Source organism: Rissa tridactyla, chromosome 4 (genome assembly GCF_028500815.1).
Source record: "Rissa tridactyla isolate bRisTri1 chromosome 4, bRisTri1.patW.cur.20221130, whole genome shotgun sequence".
Classification (NCBI taxonomy): Eukaryota; Metazoa; Chordata; class Aves; order Charadriiformes; family Laridae; genus Rissa; species Rissa tridactyla.
The window spans coordinates 38,255,115-38,278,081 of NC_071469.1; the positions used below are offsets into that span (position 1 = coordinate 38,255,115).

Consider the following 22,967-nt stretch of genomic DNA (forward strand, 5'->3'; position numbering starts at 1 on the left):
TTAAGGGTTGAGTTCATGATACAGCCTTTCTCTCCCTGGAAGGCTAATAGGGTCACTCTTGTCTATTTAGCCACATATTTTTATTGAGATTTTAGGCACTTAATATCTTAGGATCTCTAACTCTGTCACATTTGGTCAAAATCGGCCAATGCATTAAAAATTATTGGCAGGGGAACAATCAACGGGCAGTGCGATCACTTAAGCCTTGTTTCCTTTACCTCTTCTCTAAATTAGAAAATGTCACGTATTTAACATGGGATTTGGCTATGCAGGTTTTTTTTAGATGGTTTAAATACTGGTATAGACATCTTAAATCCTTTCAAAACAATTTTCAGAACACTTGCTGCCATGAGGTCTTAATCATCCTTCCCTGAAACAGTCCTTATAAGTTTATTTTCCTTTGCAGTGGTACAAAAATTGTTTTTAACTAAGAAACCCACATCCAATGACGAAAACGTACAAATGTTTCTATCGTACAAAGAGTCTCTGTGCAGTCTTGGAAAGCTACTTAACAAACAAGTTTCCCCACAAGTAACCAGGAATATTAGTTACCAACCTGCATCTTAGGTACTGAGCAAGTACTAATTAATTAACATTTATCATAAAGAAACTGTTAAACATTATAAAAAATTCAGCACTTTTAGTGTTACCAAACCACAACAAATTTTAAACATTTGTATACACACAGAGGCACACAGCACCAGCAGAACACACTCAAGCAACACAGTCAAGAAAGTGTTTATTATCATAGGTAATAAAAAACCTAGGAAATTATGTTTTCTTTTAAAAGTGATAATGCTGTCTATAAATGTGCCAGAAAAAGTGTTGAAGGTCATTTTACCAGAACATTAGAACTAACTATGAAGAAAAAAAAAATTATATTTTAGTCTTATGTGTCTTAAACTGTATGTTTCTTAGTACGAAGCTATTGAATTCTATGAGAGTAGATTTTTAAATTAAAGCTGTTTTTTTCAGTTAGCTTCTACACAAAAAGGTAATTGTTTCATTAAAATTAGGACTAACATTAGTCTTACTTTCCTGTGTTCTGGGGTTATTAATTACAAGGCAAGAATAAGCATTATATTCTTCAATTTCTTCAAATTAAATTATTTGAAACTGCATTCTGTTAAAATGCAATCAAGCCATTAATCTCTTATTCTCCCACAGTTGTGATTCCAGAGAATAAATGTTTTTTTAAAGCCTATTAGTAGTTAAACACTATAGAAATATATTCTAATTCTAATTTCTTTTTAATAAACTCTTATAATGTTGTGGTCAAATTCCAAGATCAATCTTTGAGATGACTAAATGTATCTAAACAGTTTATGGAACTGAAAAATTATTTCTAATCCTTTCAAACAGAACAAGGTTAATTCCAATCTGTTCTGTGTTTGGAAAAACTAACTATCCGGATTATCTGTAACTACAATCTCCTGTTGTAAGCAGAAGTAAAAACTTTAAGTATCAGCACATTTTTAGACCAAGGACAATACTTTTAAATAGTTGAATAATTATTAAAACCAATAAGAAGCAAGAGGTCTTCTCAAAAACAGAAGGAGGATATAAAAAAAAAAAGTTAATTTGATGGTGAACCAGCCGCAAATTTGATGGGTAAAGAATGAATAATTATACAGATATAATTAAGCTAATTTCAGAAAAGCTTGTGAAATTTGTGGCCTGAAAACTTTTAGGAGAGAAAAGCCATAGCATTGCCTCCTCCTGTGGAATGGTAACAATGATTTATGAAGCTAAAGTCATTTCTGCTGATTGAGCTCAGTCAAGATTGGTTTCACATGATCAGCTAAAGTACAGCAATGCGTGATGTGTAGTGGCCCCACATGTTTGAACACACTAGGACATGCTCTTCTAGGTGATCCAAAGGATGGGGGTGGGGGGTTAAAAGCTGCTGCTTTGTTTTCTGTACATTTTCCCCTCATTAGGATACACTCCTCCTGCAAAGTAAGCCACTTCTGGTGGTCGGGAGCAAAGTCTCATTGTAAATGCACAGCAGGATAGTGGCAAAGCTGAGATTAATTCTCCATAGATTTATATAGACCTTTCTCACTGTTGATTGCTTGTACTGTTTCAAAGGTGCGTATGTTGCCTTTTTTTATTGCTGGTTACTGACTTTATTCCAGCATATGGTGGTTGGCGCCATGACACAAAGTGAACATTTTATACTAGAATTAAAGTGGATATTTGACAGTTTCTGTCAGAAAGTTCAGAGCAAAGAATTTGTGAGACAAGATTTATTGCATATTTTATATGGGACACATCTGTTTCTTTGCTACTTTTTTGTTTAAATAAAAAAAGCAATGAAGGTTCTTTAAGAAACAAAGACTATCAATAAAAAGCATGAACAGAAAAACTACATTATTGAGAACGAATTTAATCATTCTGACCTTCTAAAAATGTGCTGCTTGGAAGTATGACAGTCACCTTCCTCTTTTTGTTCAGGCGTATAGACAGGATGGGGGAGGAGAATTAAGCCCAAACTGATTCTCAAATACCCAGCTACCCATATTTAAGGGTAAATCAAATCAAAATGAAAATCAAATTAAATCTAGGTATTGATATCAGATATTCACGTTTTAAAGTAAGGTGAAATATTAAGGTAGATTTTGCGTATTTTTTTTAACATCCATAGCTGCACTTCAGTGATGTTAAATGCGCCAAATGAACACTCCTTGTTTTGAAAATCTCTTATAAAACTGCAGATCAGGTATACAAGGTATGCAGCAAACTTTTCTACATTTATCTGTTAACATCACTGAACCTGATATATTTTGGTTTCTAAAGTTCAGTGTTTTTGTCTTCATCATACCTGAATCAAAACTGAATTTGGAGAACACCTAGCAGGATCCTGTTCAAGAAATAAAAGAAGTATGCCGTATACAAGAGAGAAAAAAAAAATCTTTCAATAAAACTCTGAATTTTTAACCAACAACCTTCCTGTTTATAGAGATCCGTATTTACTATGAAACCCTAAGATTCAGCTTCAGAAATATGAAATGTAAATAAGTAGAATTAAACAAGAAAGCATAAGTACAAAATAAAGAAATTATATTGCTCACATATCACATATGTCTTTATGAAAAAGCACACGTGTCTTATTTAACTTTTACTTAAAGAACGCATCAATAGAAAAACCAACTCTGTTGGACTACATACATTCTACACAAATAGTTATGAAAGTTTGTTAAAAACATAGGCTCAATTATTTCCCAAACAAAAATGTAGTAATTTCCTCTACAAAATCACAAATATTTTTCAAATTATTTCATACTACCAATGTATTTAATTCTTGGTTTTAACTCAAAGTTCTTCTACAATTTAGATTTAGACAAGAAAACTTATCCAGCTACGAGTTTGAAAGGCCTGCAATTTGAAACAAAATGTAAAAAAGAAGCAAACTTGGACCTGCAACATTTCTCCTTCTTGCCACAAATACAATACAGGATACTAACTTTAAAAAATCTTTTGTTAGGATTCTTTTAATCAATGCTTTTACAAGAAACACCAAACTGCATTCAAGTACTAGGCATACATTTTTTCTGAGCTTGCCTTCTGTGTGATAAACACATAAAGAATATATTTTAAAAAAAGGCTCTCTAAATGTCTAAATAAAAAATCTACTATCCTCTTGACGGGGAAAGGATGATGGGAAAAGTAAAGTATGTGTGACACATCAGTCAGGCCATTTAATTAATTCCTAGAAAGCACTCAGATACTATCATAGTGAGAGAAATGAGAGTGTATACAAAAGAAAAACGATCTCAAGTTAGCTTAATTTAAGAATGGGAAAGTAACAAAACAAGGGTTATTATTGCATCTACCTGATCTATTTTGGCTTTTTACAGCTTGCTTATTGTCTCTTGAACTGTATGCTGGGAATATCTTTATTTTTTTCCCCCCGTAGTCGAGGTAAACGTTTTTACATTGTTCATGTTTATCCTCATGTGAAAGGAAAGCAGAGAATATGAGTATTACGTAACAGGACCAGGGAACGTGAGTGCAGCAGCTGAGCCCATGACTATCTTATTGTTTATGAGGTACCTCCTATCTCTTGGAAGTAGCTTTTACTCAATAATAATAGTAGGACCATGCAAAAGGCAGACAGTAGAATAGAAATATATGCAAATGATCATTTAACTGAAATCCTAAAAAAATGGAGGCAATTCTAACTGACCTAGTAGAAGAGTTAAATATAATTGTAGTCATAGTTGGCTTTACTTGACTACCATTTTGATTCTATCATCTTATCTATTAAAAACACAAAAACTATTTCTGAGAATCATAATTAACACAAACCATACCAATATCGTTTGTATCTAAATTAATTCTGCCATACTAACCCAGTCATAGTGAGCATAATTCCTCTTCATTTTTTTCTCCGTTAGAACAACAAAGTCTTGAATGGACTTAAAAAATGATACGCAGAGTAAAAGTAACAATATACTATGGAATTTGATGCATCTGCATCTACAATGGCAGAATAATCTTTACATCAAATATTTAATAGGGCAATTTATTTTACAACATTTTTGGAAGTGATATAAAATGTTTGGAAGTGATTTTTTAAATTTGAAAAGCAATTTTAAATCTTGAGACAATTTACTTAATTCATATCAAAACCAAAGCAATATCAAACTACATTGAAATGAAAAATGACTGGCATTTAAAAGGCAGGAAAGTCAAAGTTCCCCTACCATTATTTCAAACAGAAATGGAGAGTCAGCTCTCCTAATTAAGCTTGGGGATTCTCTGTCCTAGGAACTGCCCAATTACATGTAAGCAAAGAATCCCTGATGTGGAAAGCTTAAATAATCATAAATACGCCTTATCCAACTGCCATTCAACTCTTAAGTCAATGCTGGGTCAGGCTCTTTGTGCAAACTCAAGGTAAGGAAACACATTATAAACATTTACTCATTAACTGTACTGATAACTCTATAGATAATCAAACCACATTTTATAGAACAGTTTTTCCTTTTAGCATTGTATTCTTTAACATTTTTCTGCTTGGCCACAGAAGCTACACTGTTGTGTCTAGTCAGGTATCGCTGCCTGGGGCACTAGGACCCTCTATGATACCATGTTCCATTTCAGAGATGGCAACAGTTTGCGAAGGGAGTTTTCAGGTTGTAAGGCATTCTCAAGATGGAATTCTTCATGCACATGCTTTGTACAAATAGTTATATCCTAAAATAAGCTTTACAGTAGCTGAAAAGAGGTCCTTTGAGAAATATTTTTAGACACTTTCAAAGCAGATAATTTGGGACAAAGTTTAGATAGAAGAAAAATCATGATGCTAAAAAGCTTGCATTGATTTACACGCCATGAAAGAAGTATTGTTCCAATCAATTACATACATACATCTCTTAAGAGAAATAAAACTACTGATTTCTCCAACTCTGTCAAGGTGTTCACAAAGCAGGACTGCAGGGGGTCTTTGCAGAACAAAGGTACATTTCAAAATATCTTGCCTTGGCATCTGAAGTATTTAGGTACAAAGATATTACAGAAGTTGTTGCAGGAAAAGTTGAATGATGACCTGAAATCAGACTTTTCCTACATTTAGAAGTCAGTCTTATCACAGCTGTAGTTGTACAACACTGTATCATCCGTATGTTTTTACTCTGTTTTGAGTAAATTTTTGAGTTTACAATTAAACAATTTTGAGAGTTTAGCACCAACCTGGTGCTTTGTGTTTTAACTAGCTTCAAATTTCTGAGAATTGCCCTGTGAACATTGTGATTGTTATTTTTGTTCTCAAAACAAATGGTCCTGCTACATCCTGTTCAACAGGTTTGGGTGTCAAATTTATTTATCCTTTTTCTTAGAAAGAAGCTTCCTTCTGATTGCTATTTCCTGTCTGGCCTACAGATTTTACCTGTTATCATTGCTTAAAAAAGGAAAACACAGTTTACACCATAACAGAACCTAATCCAGAGAGCTCCAATTTCCTGATAAAATTTTCAGCACCTAGTATTTTTATCAATCATGCTCCAAAGCATTAAAACAGGATATTCATGTGTTTGCACAGGTCCAAAACATCACTGAGAAAAATGATCAACATACCAAAAGTATGAAAGAAATTCTACATAAATGCGTACCAGATTAAGTATGTTATTGCCATAATCAGTTTGCATTATGGTAGCAGAGAAGGGTATTTCCAAGCTTAATCCAAAGACTATGGTGTGAAATTACAGAGTATGTGGGACAAACATAAGGTGAGAGTGACCAATGTGATGGTAGGTATTAAAGTCTTTTTAGAGCAAGTGTGTTTGGGACTTTCATTATTTATTAAGTGCATTAATATCTTCTATCCAATCCTTTCCACTTCTTGAGTCTGCTCTTTCCTTGCAGTAATATCTTCTATATATGTAAGCACTTGCTCATAGGATAAATAATCTAAAGTAATTAATCAGTGAGCATCCTGATTTCCTGCCAAGAAAAGTTTTGACAGGGATTTAAATTATATTAGTTCATTGACTTTAAATATCAGACAATATAAGACAAGGATGTAAACAGAGAGGAAATTCAGATAAACTGCATGCTAGCGGTGTTGACTGCAGTACAGCGACAGAAGAAGATAAGTAGATAAATAGGAAATCATGGGTAAAATTCATAAGAATACAGTAAAGAAGAAAAAAGCAGCTGGATGAAAAGACTAGCCTAATAGGATCCCTGTGAAAAACCAACGTATATAACCTATGGTTCCGTTTACCTATAAGCCTCTGATATAGGCTCTGGAAGAAATCTCGTGGAATTGAGCAGAAAATAAGGGTTTCAATGATAATTTAAGAGACTGATAGACACTAGACAGCTGATTGTGGTTATACTAAAGGTACCAGTAATACTATGTATAGATTTTATAACTATCACATACATCATAATGTTTTTGTATTAAATCAAGGGTATCAACACTAACATTCGTTATGTCACTCAGTCGCTACTAATAGGAAATGCTTCTGTATCATGAAGTGCCAGTGACTTTGCAGCAGCCACGGTAATTCAGTATAACACAACAAAATTGAAAAGAAGCAAGAAACTGTTGTCTGTAACAGATTCTTTCCTTGGCTTCTAAAAGAAGATACCATTGCATTTTTAATTACAAGTCCTTCTAAATTACATCGATATTACATATTCTAAGGGAGTGCAACCCTCCAATTTTTATCTTAAGTCATGATATAGAGGAACTTATTATAGCAATTTGATGTATATGTGTCTCAAAAATAATCAATTGAAAGTTTCCTGAAAAGTTATAGTTTCAATTAACACAAATTTTCAGGACTTTGATGCTGGTAATTCTTCTGGTAGTGTAGGAGGAAACATTAATTTCAGAGCAAATTCTTGTTCTTTGAATCAGCTCACTGTCAATATTGCATTAGTTAGAGGCATATGGATGCAATCACATTCCAGGACACCTTATTTGGTGTCCTATGGACCAAGGCTATTGTCTAACTACACAATCTCAAGAGTACCACAGCAATAAGATTCTGTGCTTTGCAGATTCATGCCAATTTATGTAAATCACTCTTTCATCTGTTTAAATACAACGATCTTTGAGTGATGAAAACAGTTATGACTGTCACAAACAGTTTGAAAGATTAAAGAAATTCTGCTGCTGGCATATAAAACAGCGTTCCACATCTAAACACAAACTTTGCCTGGTCTGTAATGTCATTGCTGGGAAGGATAAAAAGTTTAAAGCAAACATTATCACTGCAAGGAAGTATGACATATTTTTCATGTTTGACACTGGACATAAATATCCTCCCACACTGTTTAATGTGAGAACTGCACATGTGTGGCAGAGATAATAAAACATCTCAGTGAAAACAAATGAAGGGGAAAAAAGAGTTATGATAAGTAGAACAGAAAATAAAGCTTTGAAGTTAAAAGTCTTCATATTTGTACAGTTTATTCACAAAAGGAAGACTCAGTAGTTGATATGCAGACTGGATAGTCACAGAATCTGCAAGAGAGTCTGATGTCCTGTAGAACTGGTTATCTTTACAGAGAGAGGTTCTTTGGTTGACAGAAGCAGCTTCATAATTGCAGGTAACAGAAAATCAGGGCAACGGTAAAATCCTTGTAAATGCTATTGCTCTTCTGCTCTTGTTTTTACGCACCATATTTTAAAAAGCAGCTGTTACTGAAATTTGGTGCTCTTAAAAATTATTCTTGATTTTCTTGCTTCACTTTTTCAACATCAAAAAGTTCAAGAGCTTGACAAATACAATGGAACACAAGTACCATAATCCGATATGTAGATTAAGGTAGAGGAGTACAACACTATTGGGAAGACAAGTATGTGACTTAGTTTCACATGCAGTTCTAGAATATTATTTTTCTTTCTTTCTGTTAATATTCTTCTTGGGGAGAAAAGCTATATTTTTATTGCAGAGAAGTAAGAATTATAAATACTCCTTAGGGGTTTCTGATGTTTTGGGAAGTCATTACAGGCAAGATCTACCAAACTGCTATGAATAAGGAATTAAAACATAATCTCTATATCTGTTTTAAAAACAACAATGTAATGTTGTCAGACTCTTAAAGGAAACAAGTGCCAATGTAAATTTCTTCCTAATCTCTGACTGTATTAAAATTTATAAAGGTATGTCCTGTTGACAGTAAGAGAGAAATATAAAAAATTATTGTACTGTGAAAATGGTACTGATAATAGCGTCTTGGAGCATTCTTGACTTCTGATTCACTACTACTAAATGACATTAGCATCCTGCTTTATACTTCATAGACTGCTTTGGGTTGAGAAGCAGTAGAGTTTTGAATGGAAAGATTTTTTTTGCAGTAATAAAAGAAATTATACTATCATGCTCCTACACTCAAAATACTTACAGGGCTATAAACTAAGACAGGAAGTTGCTTTCCCTGGGCTAATACAAGACGTGCTGCTAGATGAAGAGAATAAATCACCATGCATGAACACCTAGAGCGCAAGATCAACATTTAAGATGGAATATTTATACACGGAGGAACAAGTAGGAAATAATCAACGAGAAATCAAAAGTCTGCCAGCTGAAATATACACAGTAGAGTTAAAGAAAAGTTGGTGGCATAAATTATAAGCAATTATAAGATGGTATTTTATGTACTGTTGAGGAAGAAAACGGAAACAACTAAAGTTGGATGAAAATAAGATGGTAACGAGTAATATGATGATAAAATTATTTGAGTAGGGATATTAGGAATGAAAACCAGCAGTAATAAAAATATCCCCCTGGATGCTAGCTTGAAATCAAAATCTAAATGATTTATGGTTTCAATTATTTGGTTAAAAGAAGTCAAATATACTTCAACAAGGTTTCACTTAGAACTCTGTGATCTAAAAACCAGTGATTCCAAATAAAGAATCAGTATTTCATATTCTTACCACTGAACAAGTTTGTAAGAAAATACAGAATCACAGTATCCAATGAGAATTTGTTACTTAAATTGAATAAATTATTTATCTGGAAATAAAGTTATGAAGGTGTAACTGAGAGAGGCATGAAGGCATGGAGACATGCATGAGAAAGGAATTAACAATTCTTTATGTAATGGCAGTGACCTAAATCAAACAATTCACGTGAAATTGCTTCACACATTTGAAAAGGCCAGGGCCTAGCTCTCTGCCTTTTTAGGCAGCCAGGTATGTTATGGAATCGCACAAATCTCCCTGTTTATCCTCCCTAGTCTCATGTCAGAGAGTGTAGCGGTTTTGATCAGAGTTTCTGGCCAGTACACGTGGATGCTGTTTTTCCATAACATTTCTTAATTTCTTGGTATAATCCCCCAAAGAATAATACAAAACAGAAAGTAGTTAACATACAAGCGAAGGGGGCTAGCCTTAATAGAATTTATTTCTCGTTTTCTTCCCCACTGGACTGCCTCAACAATCCTCTATGGGGCATTCCAACAGGCAAATGAGGAAATGTGGATCAAAGTTCCTGCACCAGAAATACATTAAAAAGCGCAATAGACTGGATGCATGCCCAGGTAGCTACTGCAGCCTGGCTAAAATTATTAAGAAAAAATCACTCAGCAGTAAAAAACATATTTACTGACATTTTCCATGTGGTTGCTAACCTTGTCTGAAAAATGCACTACCTCCTGACATAATGCTGTGGTCAGTAGCTTGGCCCATGAGTCTGTTTTTCTGTTGTACAGTCCCATGACTGCACAGTGTTCTTTTACGTAGTATAAGACCTACAGAAGTTGTAGCAAAGCAATGAACTTAATGTTTCCGAAGTGCTAGGCTAGAATTCTAAACACGGGACAATTGCTTTTCCTATAGGATTAATCTCAACTGATCTACTTTATTTGACAAATCCCTCCCTCTCCATTTTGCCTGTCACCTTGGACACTTCAGTGTATCACGTGCCTTTCCCAAATAGCTTTGCTTTCCACTATTAATGATTTTCAAAAACTGTTCTGTCTTGACATCAGGCTACTTGCTTCCCAGGCTCTGTTGTAAACTAAATGCATTCCTTTAATAGCTAAGTCTCCATCACCAAGATGCTTTCTTCTTAGAGAAATGCAGAGAGGCAGCTATGCTTTTCCTATGCTAACTGCTATGAAGCATAAAGACTTTTTGATTTGCACATTCCAGTATATGAGGGAGGAAATCGAGCCCAGATTAAAGTTTTTACATACTTTCTGACCTGGAACCAATGAAGGGGAATTTGGGACCCGATTTTGCAAGATCCTGCATGAATCTGTGTTACGCATTTCCACATCTATTAAAATGGACAAACAATGTGAAATAGTCAAGCAGCAAAATAAGAAATTAATTTTTTAAGGCTATTCGCCTACTCCTGTATGTCATTTACTTTCTGGTTTATATTATTCCTGAGAGAATGCATAAGGAGAATAAGAAACGTCATGAAAAACTAACACCAATGGCTACTGGCCAGAATCCCTTCTTGTGAGCTTCGTAGCTGCAGTAACCAAACTCTTTCTTTTCTCCTTTTCAAAATAGAGTATTTTGCATCTTTCTCATATTCATCTAGCTATTCTGATTTTTTGTGTGAGGTAGCTTCATATCAAAAGAAGAATTTTCTTCTAAGCAATTCTGAGGAAGAATGTCATAAATTAAGGAGCATTCCTTAATTAACTACATTAATTCCCTAATTAAACCAACCATTAATTTCATTATTTCAAAGTTCTTGTTGCATATCATTGCACATTAAATGGAAAACATTATGAACATAATTTGGAAAAAAACATACAGTAATTCCACTGTAAGTGTATATTAATTTATAGCAATTCTTAGGTCTCCATATTAAGGTAAAACTATTCTAATTTGTTGCATATAATATAATTAACTCTACTGAAGATTATTTCCACTTTGAGAATAATCTAAACCCTTTTCAAGAAGCATGGGCATATCAAATACAGCTAATGGAGTATTAATACAGTTTACACATTATGTCTTTCATGTGGGAATCACAAAGTACTTGACAAAGATTATCTTTCACTACACAAAATGGCAAGATCATTATTTAACATTCTGTGTACCAGAAAAGTTGAAACACTCTCTGAAAAAGATTAACTAACTATTCTAGCATCCCATGTCAAGTAGCTAAACTGGGAACAGAACCTAAAGGTTCTGGCACCTAACTCCCTTTTGAAGGCACCAGACTACATTACATCCAGTTACACAAACCAGCACTGACATCAGCAGAAGTACAGTTTATCCCCTCTAGAATTTTAGAATGTCAGTCTCCATAACACTCTCAGTGTTTTTTGTTACAACACAGCAATTTAATTGGTATTAATTGTAATTAGGAAATGTAAACAGTTCAGTTTAAGGAAATCAATATGGTTTTTTTCTTACAGTATTTCCAACTTAGCATTGACTAGAAATGATGGGAAATTGTGCATTCAAGAAAAACCTGAATATCTATGAGTTCCAGCCCTATTTTCAAGCCAGAAGTTTCAGAAAAGCATCTGAGCTTTGGATACTTGCTGTGAGCTGGCAGAAAGATAACAGTTTTTTCTTGCATTTGCTTAAACCAGCCACAACTGTTTTTTAAACAAACAAAACTGAAAGCAGATGCTTAACGGATGCTCAGTATTATCAGTTAACTCCTAATGTCAGAAAAGCAGCTGAACCTCTGAGCTTGACATTTGTCCAATGCCTATTTTAGTACCATAAATCAAGATGGGTTTCTGTGTTATTTTTACCTATCTCCAGTGTAGAATTTTATAGGATTTCCATTCTAATAACTCAGAAAGTACCATCCACCAATTATAAAGATTTGAATCGATCAGGTGACTGAAGGAGAAATTGGGTCAATAATTACAGGATCTGACAACCTACCAACAACTCATCTCAGAAAAAAGGTAGATGAAACAGAAATGTCAAAAGATGAGAAGTTAAATTAGACAAAATTAAATGTGTATGATTAGATACCATAAACTGCAATATTATAAAGCAAAAGGAGAACAAGGGAATATAGGAAAAAAGTGGACAAGTAAGTAATTCTTGTAGGTTTGCTCTTTCTAGAATACAAAAAATCCAATAAATTTAATAATTTATATCAAGAAGTCATTGTCCCAGGACACCGTGCAGGAACGTATCCTCTCTTTTTAAAAAAATATATACATTTAAATGCATTATTCACAAACATAGGGATAAAATTTTCTGTTACACTGACAACGGTAAATATATCTCAATTTCCACATTGATAGGCATAAACAGGGCAAATGTTTGGAGGAATATGTTTTTCTATTTGAAATTGTAATGGACAACTAAATTGTGAATTTCTCTGAAGCAGAACTAATCTTCTTCCAAGATCAACTAGGAATTTTCATCATATTCCACTCATCAGAAAACAGTACCCTCAGCTTTGCAGGAGAAACCAGGTACTGTGTTGCCTTTATTTTTGGGGACTGTGGTGATAAGCATTTGCTATTCCTTCTGCTGGTTTTAGCTGGGGTGGAGTTAACTTCCTTCATAACAGCTCGTATCATGCTGTGCATTGGGTTTGTGACTAAGCAGCGCTGATAACACACTGACGTTTCGGTTATTGCTGAACAGTGCTTGCACAGCACCAAGGCCTTCTCTATTTCTAACGCTGATCCCCAGAAAATAGACTGGGGGTGCACAAGAAGTTGGGAGGAGCCACAACTGGGACAGCTGGCCGAATCGACCAAAGGGATAACCCATACCATATGACATTATGCTCAGCAATAAATCTGGGGAAAGAAGGAGGAAGCGGGGGCAGTTCAGAGTTATGGTATTTGCCTTCCCAAGTAGTGGTTACGCATAATCAAGTCCTGCTTTCCTGCAAATGGCTGACCACCTGCCTAACTGATGGGAAATAGTGAATTAATTCCTTATTTCGCTTTGCTTGGGCACGCAGCTTTTGCTTCCCTTATTAAATTGTCTTTATCTCAACCCATGAGTTTTCTCTCTTTTACCCTTCCGACCCTCTTTCCTACCCCACTGAGTGGGAGTGGGCGAGCAGCTGCGTGGTGCTTAGCTGCCCACCGGATTACCCACAACAGTCCTAAGAGATCCAGGGTGTAATAAGAATTACAGCATCTGTGATATGATCGTGAAAGACACCATTTGGTCAGGGTCTTGGCAAGACCTGGGCAAAATTGAATTATGGCCCAGATCTACATCTGAGTCTGTCATTTTGACTGCTCCGCTCTGATGCATTTCTGGCCAGTAGTGAGGAAAGAATGCTCTAACAGGGTAATTCATACGGTAGAATGAATCAATTAATCTCTACAAGATACAATTACACTGGTCTGCTACAATACTTTGGCAAGCAAGATCAAGGAGCATACTGGAGATCATAATGGTTCTGTAGAAACATAAATAGTACTATCTCTATCTTGATGTTATTGTTAAACTGTAAGTGAAAATTTCCAATTAAATAAGTTGGAAAGACAATACAGCTGTCCTGCAATGACATAAAGATTTCCATTATACTTTTTTTTGTTTTACAAGTTCTGTGGCAAGAAATTGGCAGCTTTAATACTGTCCAAGTACACTTGCAACTAAAAGAAAAAATATATCAAATAAATATATCAATTGAGCTCCATAGCCTGGGAAAAGGGTGAGGAAGAATATTAGTTTATTTAACAGTACAATTTAACAGAGACTGATACTTTTAAAACATCCTGTTTTCACTTATCGAAGTATTTAATAAGGTAGCCTCATGAAATAAAGTTATTAAAAAGACATCAGGACAATCTTTATAAAAAGGATTAGCTAATTCATAAATTATTACAACAATCTGAATGATCACTAAGAGTAAGTAAACATTTTGCCTAGATTAGTGGATTCAGGTAGTTCACTTGACTTCTCAAACACTAAATTGTTAAACTGTTCACGATTTCTGTGAGAAATAGTAGCCCTTTGGTAATGCTTTATTCTGAACAATTCTTAATATAGAAATCAGAAATGCAGCACTTACTCTGTTTACCCAAATACTCTGTACTCCTACACCTGGGGGCAGGGGATAAGGGCATCTATTCCCTTATCTATTTTGCACAGCTCTAGAGACAATGCTGCTGGCAGAAGCAGGTGACTGGGAACACATAGTCTGGGAAAAACGAGAAAGCAGGACTGTTCTTTTCAAAAACAGCAACTGGTGTTTACATTGCCTTGAACTGATGATCAAATTGTACCTTGGATCCCACCCCTGCTGTCTTCGGACTCTAGATTGGTAAAACACTTCCTTACACCTATTTCTGTCTCACAAAAGACAAAAATGTTTAAATCTGAATTAGTCAGTTCATAAGCCCACACTATTGATAAAAGATGCCATTACTTCATGTACATATGTGAACTTTTTCTAGAAGGGTATTTTTCATTCTAGTCTTTTATAAATGTGAAGCTTTATATTCCCTCTGATTTGCTCTATGATGATTAAAGAACAAAGCAGAAAATAATCAATAGGAAATGGGTGAGATGAAGGGAACAATTATCTTTGACAACTGATGTCCGAGATCTGCATAACCATTATTCTTAACATATATTAGGCACATTAGGAATATAACCCATAACAGTTAGTAGGAATTTTCGGAGGCAACAGATATTTAATGCAGCTTACATTATGTATAACTTTGTAAACCACTACACTATTTACCAATAATATTTTCTTTTTCAAATGTGATTACCTTTCTGGAAGAATTCCTCTAATTTCTCCTTGAAGGGCTGGAGATGCTCTTCAGAAGACTCTCTGCAAACTAACTTCATCTGTTTTTCAGAGGCTACAAAAAGAAGTTGAGAGACATTTGTGGCAGAATTTGTTTACCAGAAGTAGATGTCAACACTGTAGAAGACTACATCTAAATTAGTCACCCAGACTTACTTCAGATGAAATGGAAATAAATAAGCACTAAGGAATCCAGCAATTACATTAAAATAAAAAATACTAATACCAGTCTAGCACATCAAATAGAAAATTCTATATGTGTTTAAAGAGTGGAATTTGTCTTTAGTAATGACTTTGTCCTAAAACTCCAGCCGTTTGCTGAGACTTGCCACTGACACAGCTTGCCTCACACACAAATTCTAGATGGTATTTAAAACTCTGCACTTTCTTTCTGTAGTGAGTGGAGCATGCCTTGTATCTGGACTGATTTTAGTCAATCAATGCCAAGCATCCTATACGCAACCATTTTTCCTAACACAAATACAGGAATTCAGCTTTACTTAAGCATTCAAATTCCAGGCCATGATATGAAATAGCAGTCTGTGAGAAAGGTAAATTACACATAACTGCATTTTTTTTTACTGTTTAATCTGTCTGTTATTTTAAGACCTGATGCCACGCCAGTTTCTAAAAACTCCAGGTTATTTGCCAATGAATTTTAACATTCCTATAACTTCTAGTAAACTTTGTAGATCCCAGCTTTCCACATTAAAGATGAAATGAGACTGTTAGAAATCAAAATGCAATTACCTTCCATTTAGCAACTGAATTTATGAACTACTATAAGATTTTTTTTCCCCCACAACTCTTCATTCCCAAGAAGTTAAATTTAGATGGAAATTTATTTTGGAGTTAAACACAAGAGTTACAGTTTGGCTGCATGAAACATATTCACACCATATTGCTACCACCATTATATAATTCAACTTACTGCAGCAAAAATTAGTATAAAACTGTGGAAACAAATTGAGAATTTGTAACTAAAATGTCCTGTTAATGTAAGTTTGCAGTGCAGTGAAAAAAGTCACTGGAAGTTTGAAAACAGATGCATACATTTTATTGGACAACTAGTAGTGTGCCTGTAACACTCTTGGACCATCAGGATTTACAAAAAGACAGCTTTTCAATTAATTGGGATCAGAAAAACATTCGGACAGTTGTTATGGAAAACTGTTGAAAAGATAATTGTTCCCACCAAAGTGTATCTTTTAATCTAGCATCCCTCCACGACTCAAGTAGGTTGTGGACTATGACACTACTGGGGAGCTCCAGAGCTTATGTAAAATGGCCTGTGCTAGAGTCTAAGTTTATCTTTAATCTCTAGTCTTGCAACCTTTAGCATAAGACAGGCCTTTGAAACTGTTCAGAGAAAAGTTAATGGATATTTTTTTGTATGCCAGACAGCAGGCAGAATGAAGTGTTAATTTAAACACAACAGATTGGGAAAGAAACTCTTTTATTAGCTGCTCAGTTATGTGTCTTTAATTAAATTAAGCAAAACAAATCAGAAATTAGGGAAGTTTATGTGACTTTTAAAGATCATTTTCTTATGATACATGCCTCTTACCATGCAAAATTTGAACTTCCCATGACTGTTATCACACACTGAATGAAATGTATGTATAATTAACATTTATGTTTGTAGAAGCAGAAGGAGATTTCTATAGCTATTCAAGCAAATTGTAACACTTCATTTGGAAAAAGATGGACACATTAAAATTGTATAGGGGAAATAATCTAGCAAAAAAACTGAGCCAGTATTGTTACGTTTCTGACTGGAAGTTTGAACAAAGTATCAGCTACAGGTTTGCATTTTTTCTTTGTGTTTAAAAAAAAAATCTACAGAAAATTATATAAGGCAATATTTGGAAATTATTTTAGATAAATATAAAATTACAAAAGTTTAATACAGTGACTATAGAATGCACGATTACTACAAACATGTAAGGTTGCAATGATTGCAAGCCAATAATTATTTTATAATAATCTTATATAAATAAATTTGTATACATCTATACAGAAGTAGATTTCTATGAACATGTATTATAATAGTAAGCTTGTAGCTACAGTAATATCTAAACATACTCTAGAAAGGTGTTTTCCCAGTCATATGGTGTGGCTATTGCATTGTCTAGAGTATTAAAAGCTTCCTAGATGCTTCCTATGAGCTTTAATAACACAAGATTTAGAAAAGTTACTCAGATATGTCCCATGTAAATATTTAAATGACCAAGACTAGGATTAATTGTTTCTATATTAAAATAAAGCACATATAAAACCGCTTCAATATTTTTTTTAAAATAAAGACAACTAACATTAACCTTAATCATATGACAAAAGCTACCGGAAAAAAATATGGACAAGAAGAAGTACCAATGTATAGAGAAAAAGCTGATTTTGGTAGTGAATTCTTAAGAAGGACACTAAAGTCCTTAACAAGGTGGTCAACATTTGGCATGAGGGGAAAGGAAGAGTAAGAAGAAAAACAGAAAAGAAGAGCAAATGAGCCAGATAACATAAAATAAATGAATCGGGGTGCTGAATAAAACTCTGAAAGTTTGATATGACATGAAATGTGATGAGATACCAGTTTGCATTGCTTAAGTCATCTTGAAACAATGAAACTGAAAGAGACAAAAGAAGTTGAGTAAATGCTGTCAGACTCTAAGAATTTACATTATTGGAAAGCCTTAAAAAGAGACCTTTGGATGATTCTCTCTGCTGACGATATTTATCTAGATGATATCTATCTAAACCTAAAACTAAAATTTATCAGTTTACTTCCTGAAGTTCTTTCAGATAACTGCCAAAACAGACTGAAGGGGTCTGAGAAAGTTTTAGCTTTGAGCTAAAGGAATTAAGGACAAAGGTGATGAAGTGAAAATCTGTTAATCACAAATGCAATTTATTTGCCCTATACTGCTTAACTCTCCTTTATCTGACTCTGAATTTAGGTTATACTTCACTCAATAACCTATACTTTTGGTCTACAAACAAGTAAGTACCTGTGGGCAACTGAAGGTTAACTAGTTCTGTTTAAAGTCAATTGCACTGAAATAAAACTTGAATTTATTTACTTGATAACATTAAAAATTAGAAACATCACATAGGTACGGAGTGACTGGCTGAAGGTGGTCATGAACTTCAGCTGAACTGCAGTCTCAAAAATTTTGTATTCCTGCTGAAATCTCTCCAGTCTCAGTCTTCCCTTCAATACTGAAATGTCCTATGCAGAATAATGATTCCTTGCCCAATACCTGTAAGAAAATGATGGCTAGGACCACCAACCAGATGTATCTTTTAGGCTGAAGAACTCTGGAACATCATCAAATTTGCTTGGGGATGGATATGGCAAAGAATGGTGGAAGTGTGTTCAAAGGACTCACAAGTCAGATACAAATAAAGACGCACTTGGAAGAGGAAAAAGATTTTCATGACAGGGTTAAATCAAAGGTTTTGATCAAAATGGCAGTTGTAATTCTACATATTAAAGTCAGCTGGTCTTTGTCAACATAGGTTTGTAATATTGGTGAACTATATGGCTACCATATAACTCTATGATCTGCCTCAGTTCTACACAACATAATATCAGAGAATCACAGAACTGCATGGGTTGGAAGTGACCTTTGGAGATCATCTAGACCAACCTCCAAAATATAAAATATAAATATAAAATATAAAAATATAAAGGTTTCTGTTAATTAACATTCATTGAATTTCCTGTTATATAAGGTTTCTTTTTTTTGTTTACTCAAAAATTTGCTGGAAATATATTGTTTAAAAATAATAAAATTACGAAGTCATGCCAAACATTACATTAAAATTAAAAAATGAAAACTGAAAGGTCCTGTTCCATCAGTTGCCCTGATTTTCTTTGCTAAAAATGCTATAATGTGTGAGGGAACATTACATGATTTTTAAAATATTTTTAATATATTTTTTCCCATATTCAATAGGAACCCCTTCTTTTTTAAAATAAAAATATTTTGGCAAGGTTTTTATTAGAATTATTCTGAGGTAGAGGATCCTATTATTGATCCCTTCTTTGAAATAGATTCTGAAAAGCTTTCTGAAAAAAATTTCTTTCTGAAATTCTGAGGAATCTGAAGGAAATCTGAGGAATCTGATAGCTAACACCCCACAGGTACACTTCTCTCACCATCTCACTCCAAAATAATCCTTTGAGAAAATAAACAACCTGTTTCAGCATTACTGAGTTCAAACAGATGCAAATTCTCCATTACTGTAACAAGCTTTTGGTCTATTTCTTGGTATGCACTGTATGTTAGTGAAATTAAATGTAATATGCTACTTTGAAAATTGTTTATTTCTAAATGAGCTATTGCAAAAAAAGAAAATATGAGTATGCAAAAGTATTTGAAAGCCCTTACAGATTGTTGGATGTACATCATACTTCACCCACTGCAAATCTTGGCCACAGAAATGGAAACCATTAGCAAAATATTAAAACAAAGCTGGAAACTGCTGATTATCAGTTTGCCACTGTCTTCAGATTTAATGTAGTACTTGGCTCAAAAAGTTCTTTAAAAATCCCCAATATAAGTGAAAATATTTACAAAATAGAATGTCTCTCACTTAATGCCTATTGGGCAATAGTCTTTTAAAACTCCACAGACACTTGTAAATCTGTCAAAAGAATCACTGCCCATAAACAAACTTTCACGTAAAGAGCATTTCAGTGTCAATCAGACAGGATTTGGAATTTTTTAAGCACCATTTTTAAAGTAAACGCAAAACCAGAAATAGTTTAATGTTGATAACAGTAAATTACTAACTACTTACTCACCAGAACCTACCAGTAGCATTTACAGGAATCATCCTGACAGTGAAACCAAGTATCGACACCATGAATTCCTATAAACCTGTCACTGACACTATCCCCCATGAGTTATGCTGTGAAAGCTGTTAAACATCCCCCCCCTCCCTCCCGCCCCACCAGGTCCATTCAGCGCCTGGCAGGTTATACTGCCAACCTTGCTATTTTATTTTCTTGTTATAATGCAGCCTTATCTTTGAAGGTAGGATTACTATTTGATAATTCTTTTTTAGAACCCTTACCTTTTCTGTTTCAAAGGGGATTTGAAACCGTACTGCAAAAAAATTCAATGGAGCACTAAATAACCCCAAATTTCTGTACGAGAGGATCCATGATTTTTTACACTGCACAAGCCTGTTACGCTACTTGGGCCTACACACTCAAATAGGAATCTAATAAACTTCAGATAAAACACATACATTTAAATTATTCAGCAAGTGCTATATAACTTCCTCATGATTTAGCTTGGTTTTGCTTTATCACATTTTTTTACTTGCAAACAACTTTCCAAGTTAAACAAAAAGTTACAGGAGATGCACGATTACCCGTTAGACACTGTTGTGGGATTTGGTTATATGCTTTTGTTATTCCACAAAACTTTGATACATATTTACTGCAGGCATGCACCTAAGAATGTTATCTTTATTACAATCCATTACATCCGTGCCACCTACAGCTCTTGTGCTTATGTATAACCTTGCAAGTAAATGTTTCTTTTCAGATAGAATTTTAAATAAATGCGGAGAAGAAGGGAAGACATTTATCTTGATTCCTTTGGAGTAGAGTATAAGAAATTTGACCGCTTCTAACTGCAAGCGGTTATGCTGCAACTGACCCAGAAAAGTTTCAGGACAGTATTTTATTTGCATTTTTTGACACACATTGATAATCAGTACACATCTCAATGATGGCAACACACAAAGGTTCAAAGCATTAGCACCCTAGCCAGAGATGGGTTGACTAATACAAAAGCCTTTGAACAAAACAGGGAAATGCCATGAAGTGGGGTGTGAGGTTTTCTGAGACAAAAGTATCTGAGAAAAATACAGAAGAGGATCAAATTGTGGTGGTACTCTATTCTCAAGCTTTGTTTTTATTGCTTTAAGTAAGGATCAACAATTTAATGCAAAAAAGTTTTAGCACACATAAAACTAAATACACCATTCTAACCTATTAATCGTTTGCATAGTTACTGTTCTGCGAAGTTATTTTCAGTTAATTTAGAAGAAGAAATGTGCTTCTATGCACAATTATTTTCGTCACTCATTAATAATTCATTTTTCTTAAAAAAAACATTTCCAAGGATAGAAGCTAATAAGTAAAACTGTAAACAGTCCAAACTTTGTTTGAAATACATTTTCCTTGTGACACACAGAAACAAGTATCTGTTTAGGTGCTCAAGCTCTCACATATAAATGAGACACAAAACCATTTCAGTGGTAAGTCCTAAACTGAGGAAAGTGAAATAATTGAATTAGCGGCATACAAAACAGCCTCTAAAGTTCACCTGCTCTAACGGAGATCTAATGGAAGCCGAGAGTCAGACATCTCAACAATTCTCACAAATTTGATCAGATATTCTGGCTTTGTCTTTCAGATTTAAGACTTGTGAGGGTTTGTTGTTTATTTCTTTTAAGTTTAACAACATTTCAAATTTCTACAGTAGGTGATGGCATGCAGAGGAACTCTCAGGCCTATATGAGTTCCAAGTAACCCAAAAAGAAAAAAATTTTTCTGCTCCTCGTTTTGTCAAAGCGTGTCAACATTTTATATAAATCATTTAAAAACCTTTCTGTTAAGATTGTTTTCTAAGAGTACATTTAACAAAATGAACAAAGATTGCTAGTAAAACTAAATATTTTTCACACCATAGCAACGTATCTGAGACTCTGGTTAATGTATTCTCTCTGAAATGCTAGTTTACATTCAGCGCACCCTTCAGCAGAGAAGCATACTGCAACAGACTGCACAGCACATATAAATGAATATAATGACTGAACCCTCATAATTTTCCAGTCAAGTCTTTGTAAGATTCTTTAAGTGATTCCAGCACACATTATAAGTTTTGGTTTAGTGTCAAGATCCGAACATGCAGACCTCCACACATCATTAAGATCTGTCAGGAGTGTAGAAATGTGCGCTAGTAGAACCCGCTGAGAAATGGGAACATTTCCCTTCTGTCTGAACAGTAAAAAAAATTAATATTTTGAAATTGAAGAGCCTTGTCTGGCTAATTTAGAGGAAGACAAAATTTTTAGGGAGCAATAATAATATTTTTAATCAGATGAGCTAAGATTTTCAGAGTGCTAGGGAAAAAAAAAAGACCTTTCAAACACACAAACACATTATTACTTAGTGTACTGTAGAAGAGAATTGCTGGGCAATGGCTGAAACAGTACGTTTATGAGCTGAAATTGTAGAAGCCGGAGAAGTGATCTCCTGTTTCCCTGTGTACTGCTGGATCTCTGATTTTCTGTGCAAGACAGATCATAAAGTTCCACCTAATTAATTCTTCTACCATGTTTATGGCTTTGGTTCAGCTAGAGCATCCTGCTTAGATTTAAAATCATGTAAATTCATAAACTACCTACAATATTAGCAAGAAGACTTCTTAAAGTGCTAATTAGCTTCACAACTCCTAATTTGTATCCCTCTGTCTGAATTAATGTACTTTCAATCTTTGATCTTTGGCAGTAAATACGTAAGTGACCACCTCAATTCTAGCAGAAATCTGCCTTTTCTTTTACTCCCTCGAAGAGGTGAAGCCGATGAGATCCATAAATATGAAGTCACTGTTCCTCCCAATGCTAGTATTACACACTCTCCAAATTACATCATTCATTATCCATCATACACATTGATAGGGACAATATTTCTCCTGTTCCCAGATGTACACTACCTGCTCCCAGATGTATACTACATAGTTATATAACTAATGCTTAACA

At 34.3% G+C, this 22,967-nt stretch overlaps 1 protein-coding gene across 4 annotated transcripts in view; it reads right to left on the reverse strand.

The window, feature by feature from the left end:
• Positions 1–22,967, reverse strand: part of FMN1 (formin 1) — a 200,586-nt gene that overhangs the window by 25,203 nt on the left and 152,416 nt on the right. For all 4 annotated transcript variants that reach the window (XM_054200792.1, XM_054200790.1, XM_054200791.1 and 1 more), the window contains one exon: positions 15,148–15,240. In XM_054200792.1, coding sequence (XP_054056767.1) covers positions 15,148–15,240 — 93 coding nt within the window. The remainder of the gene's footprint in view (positions 1–15,147; positions 15,241–22,967) is intronic.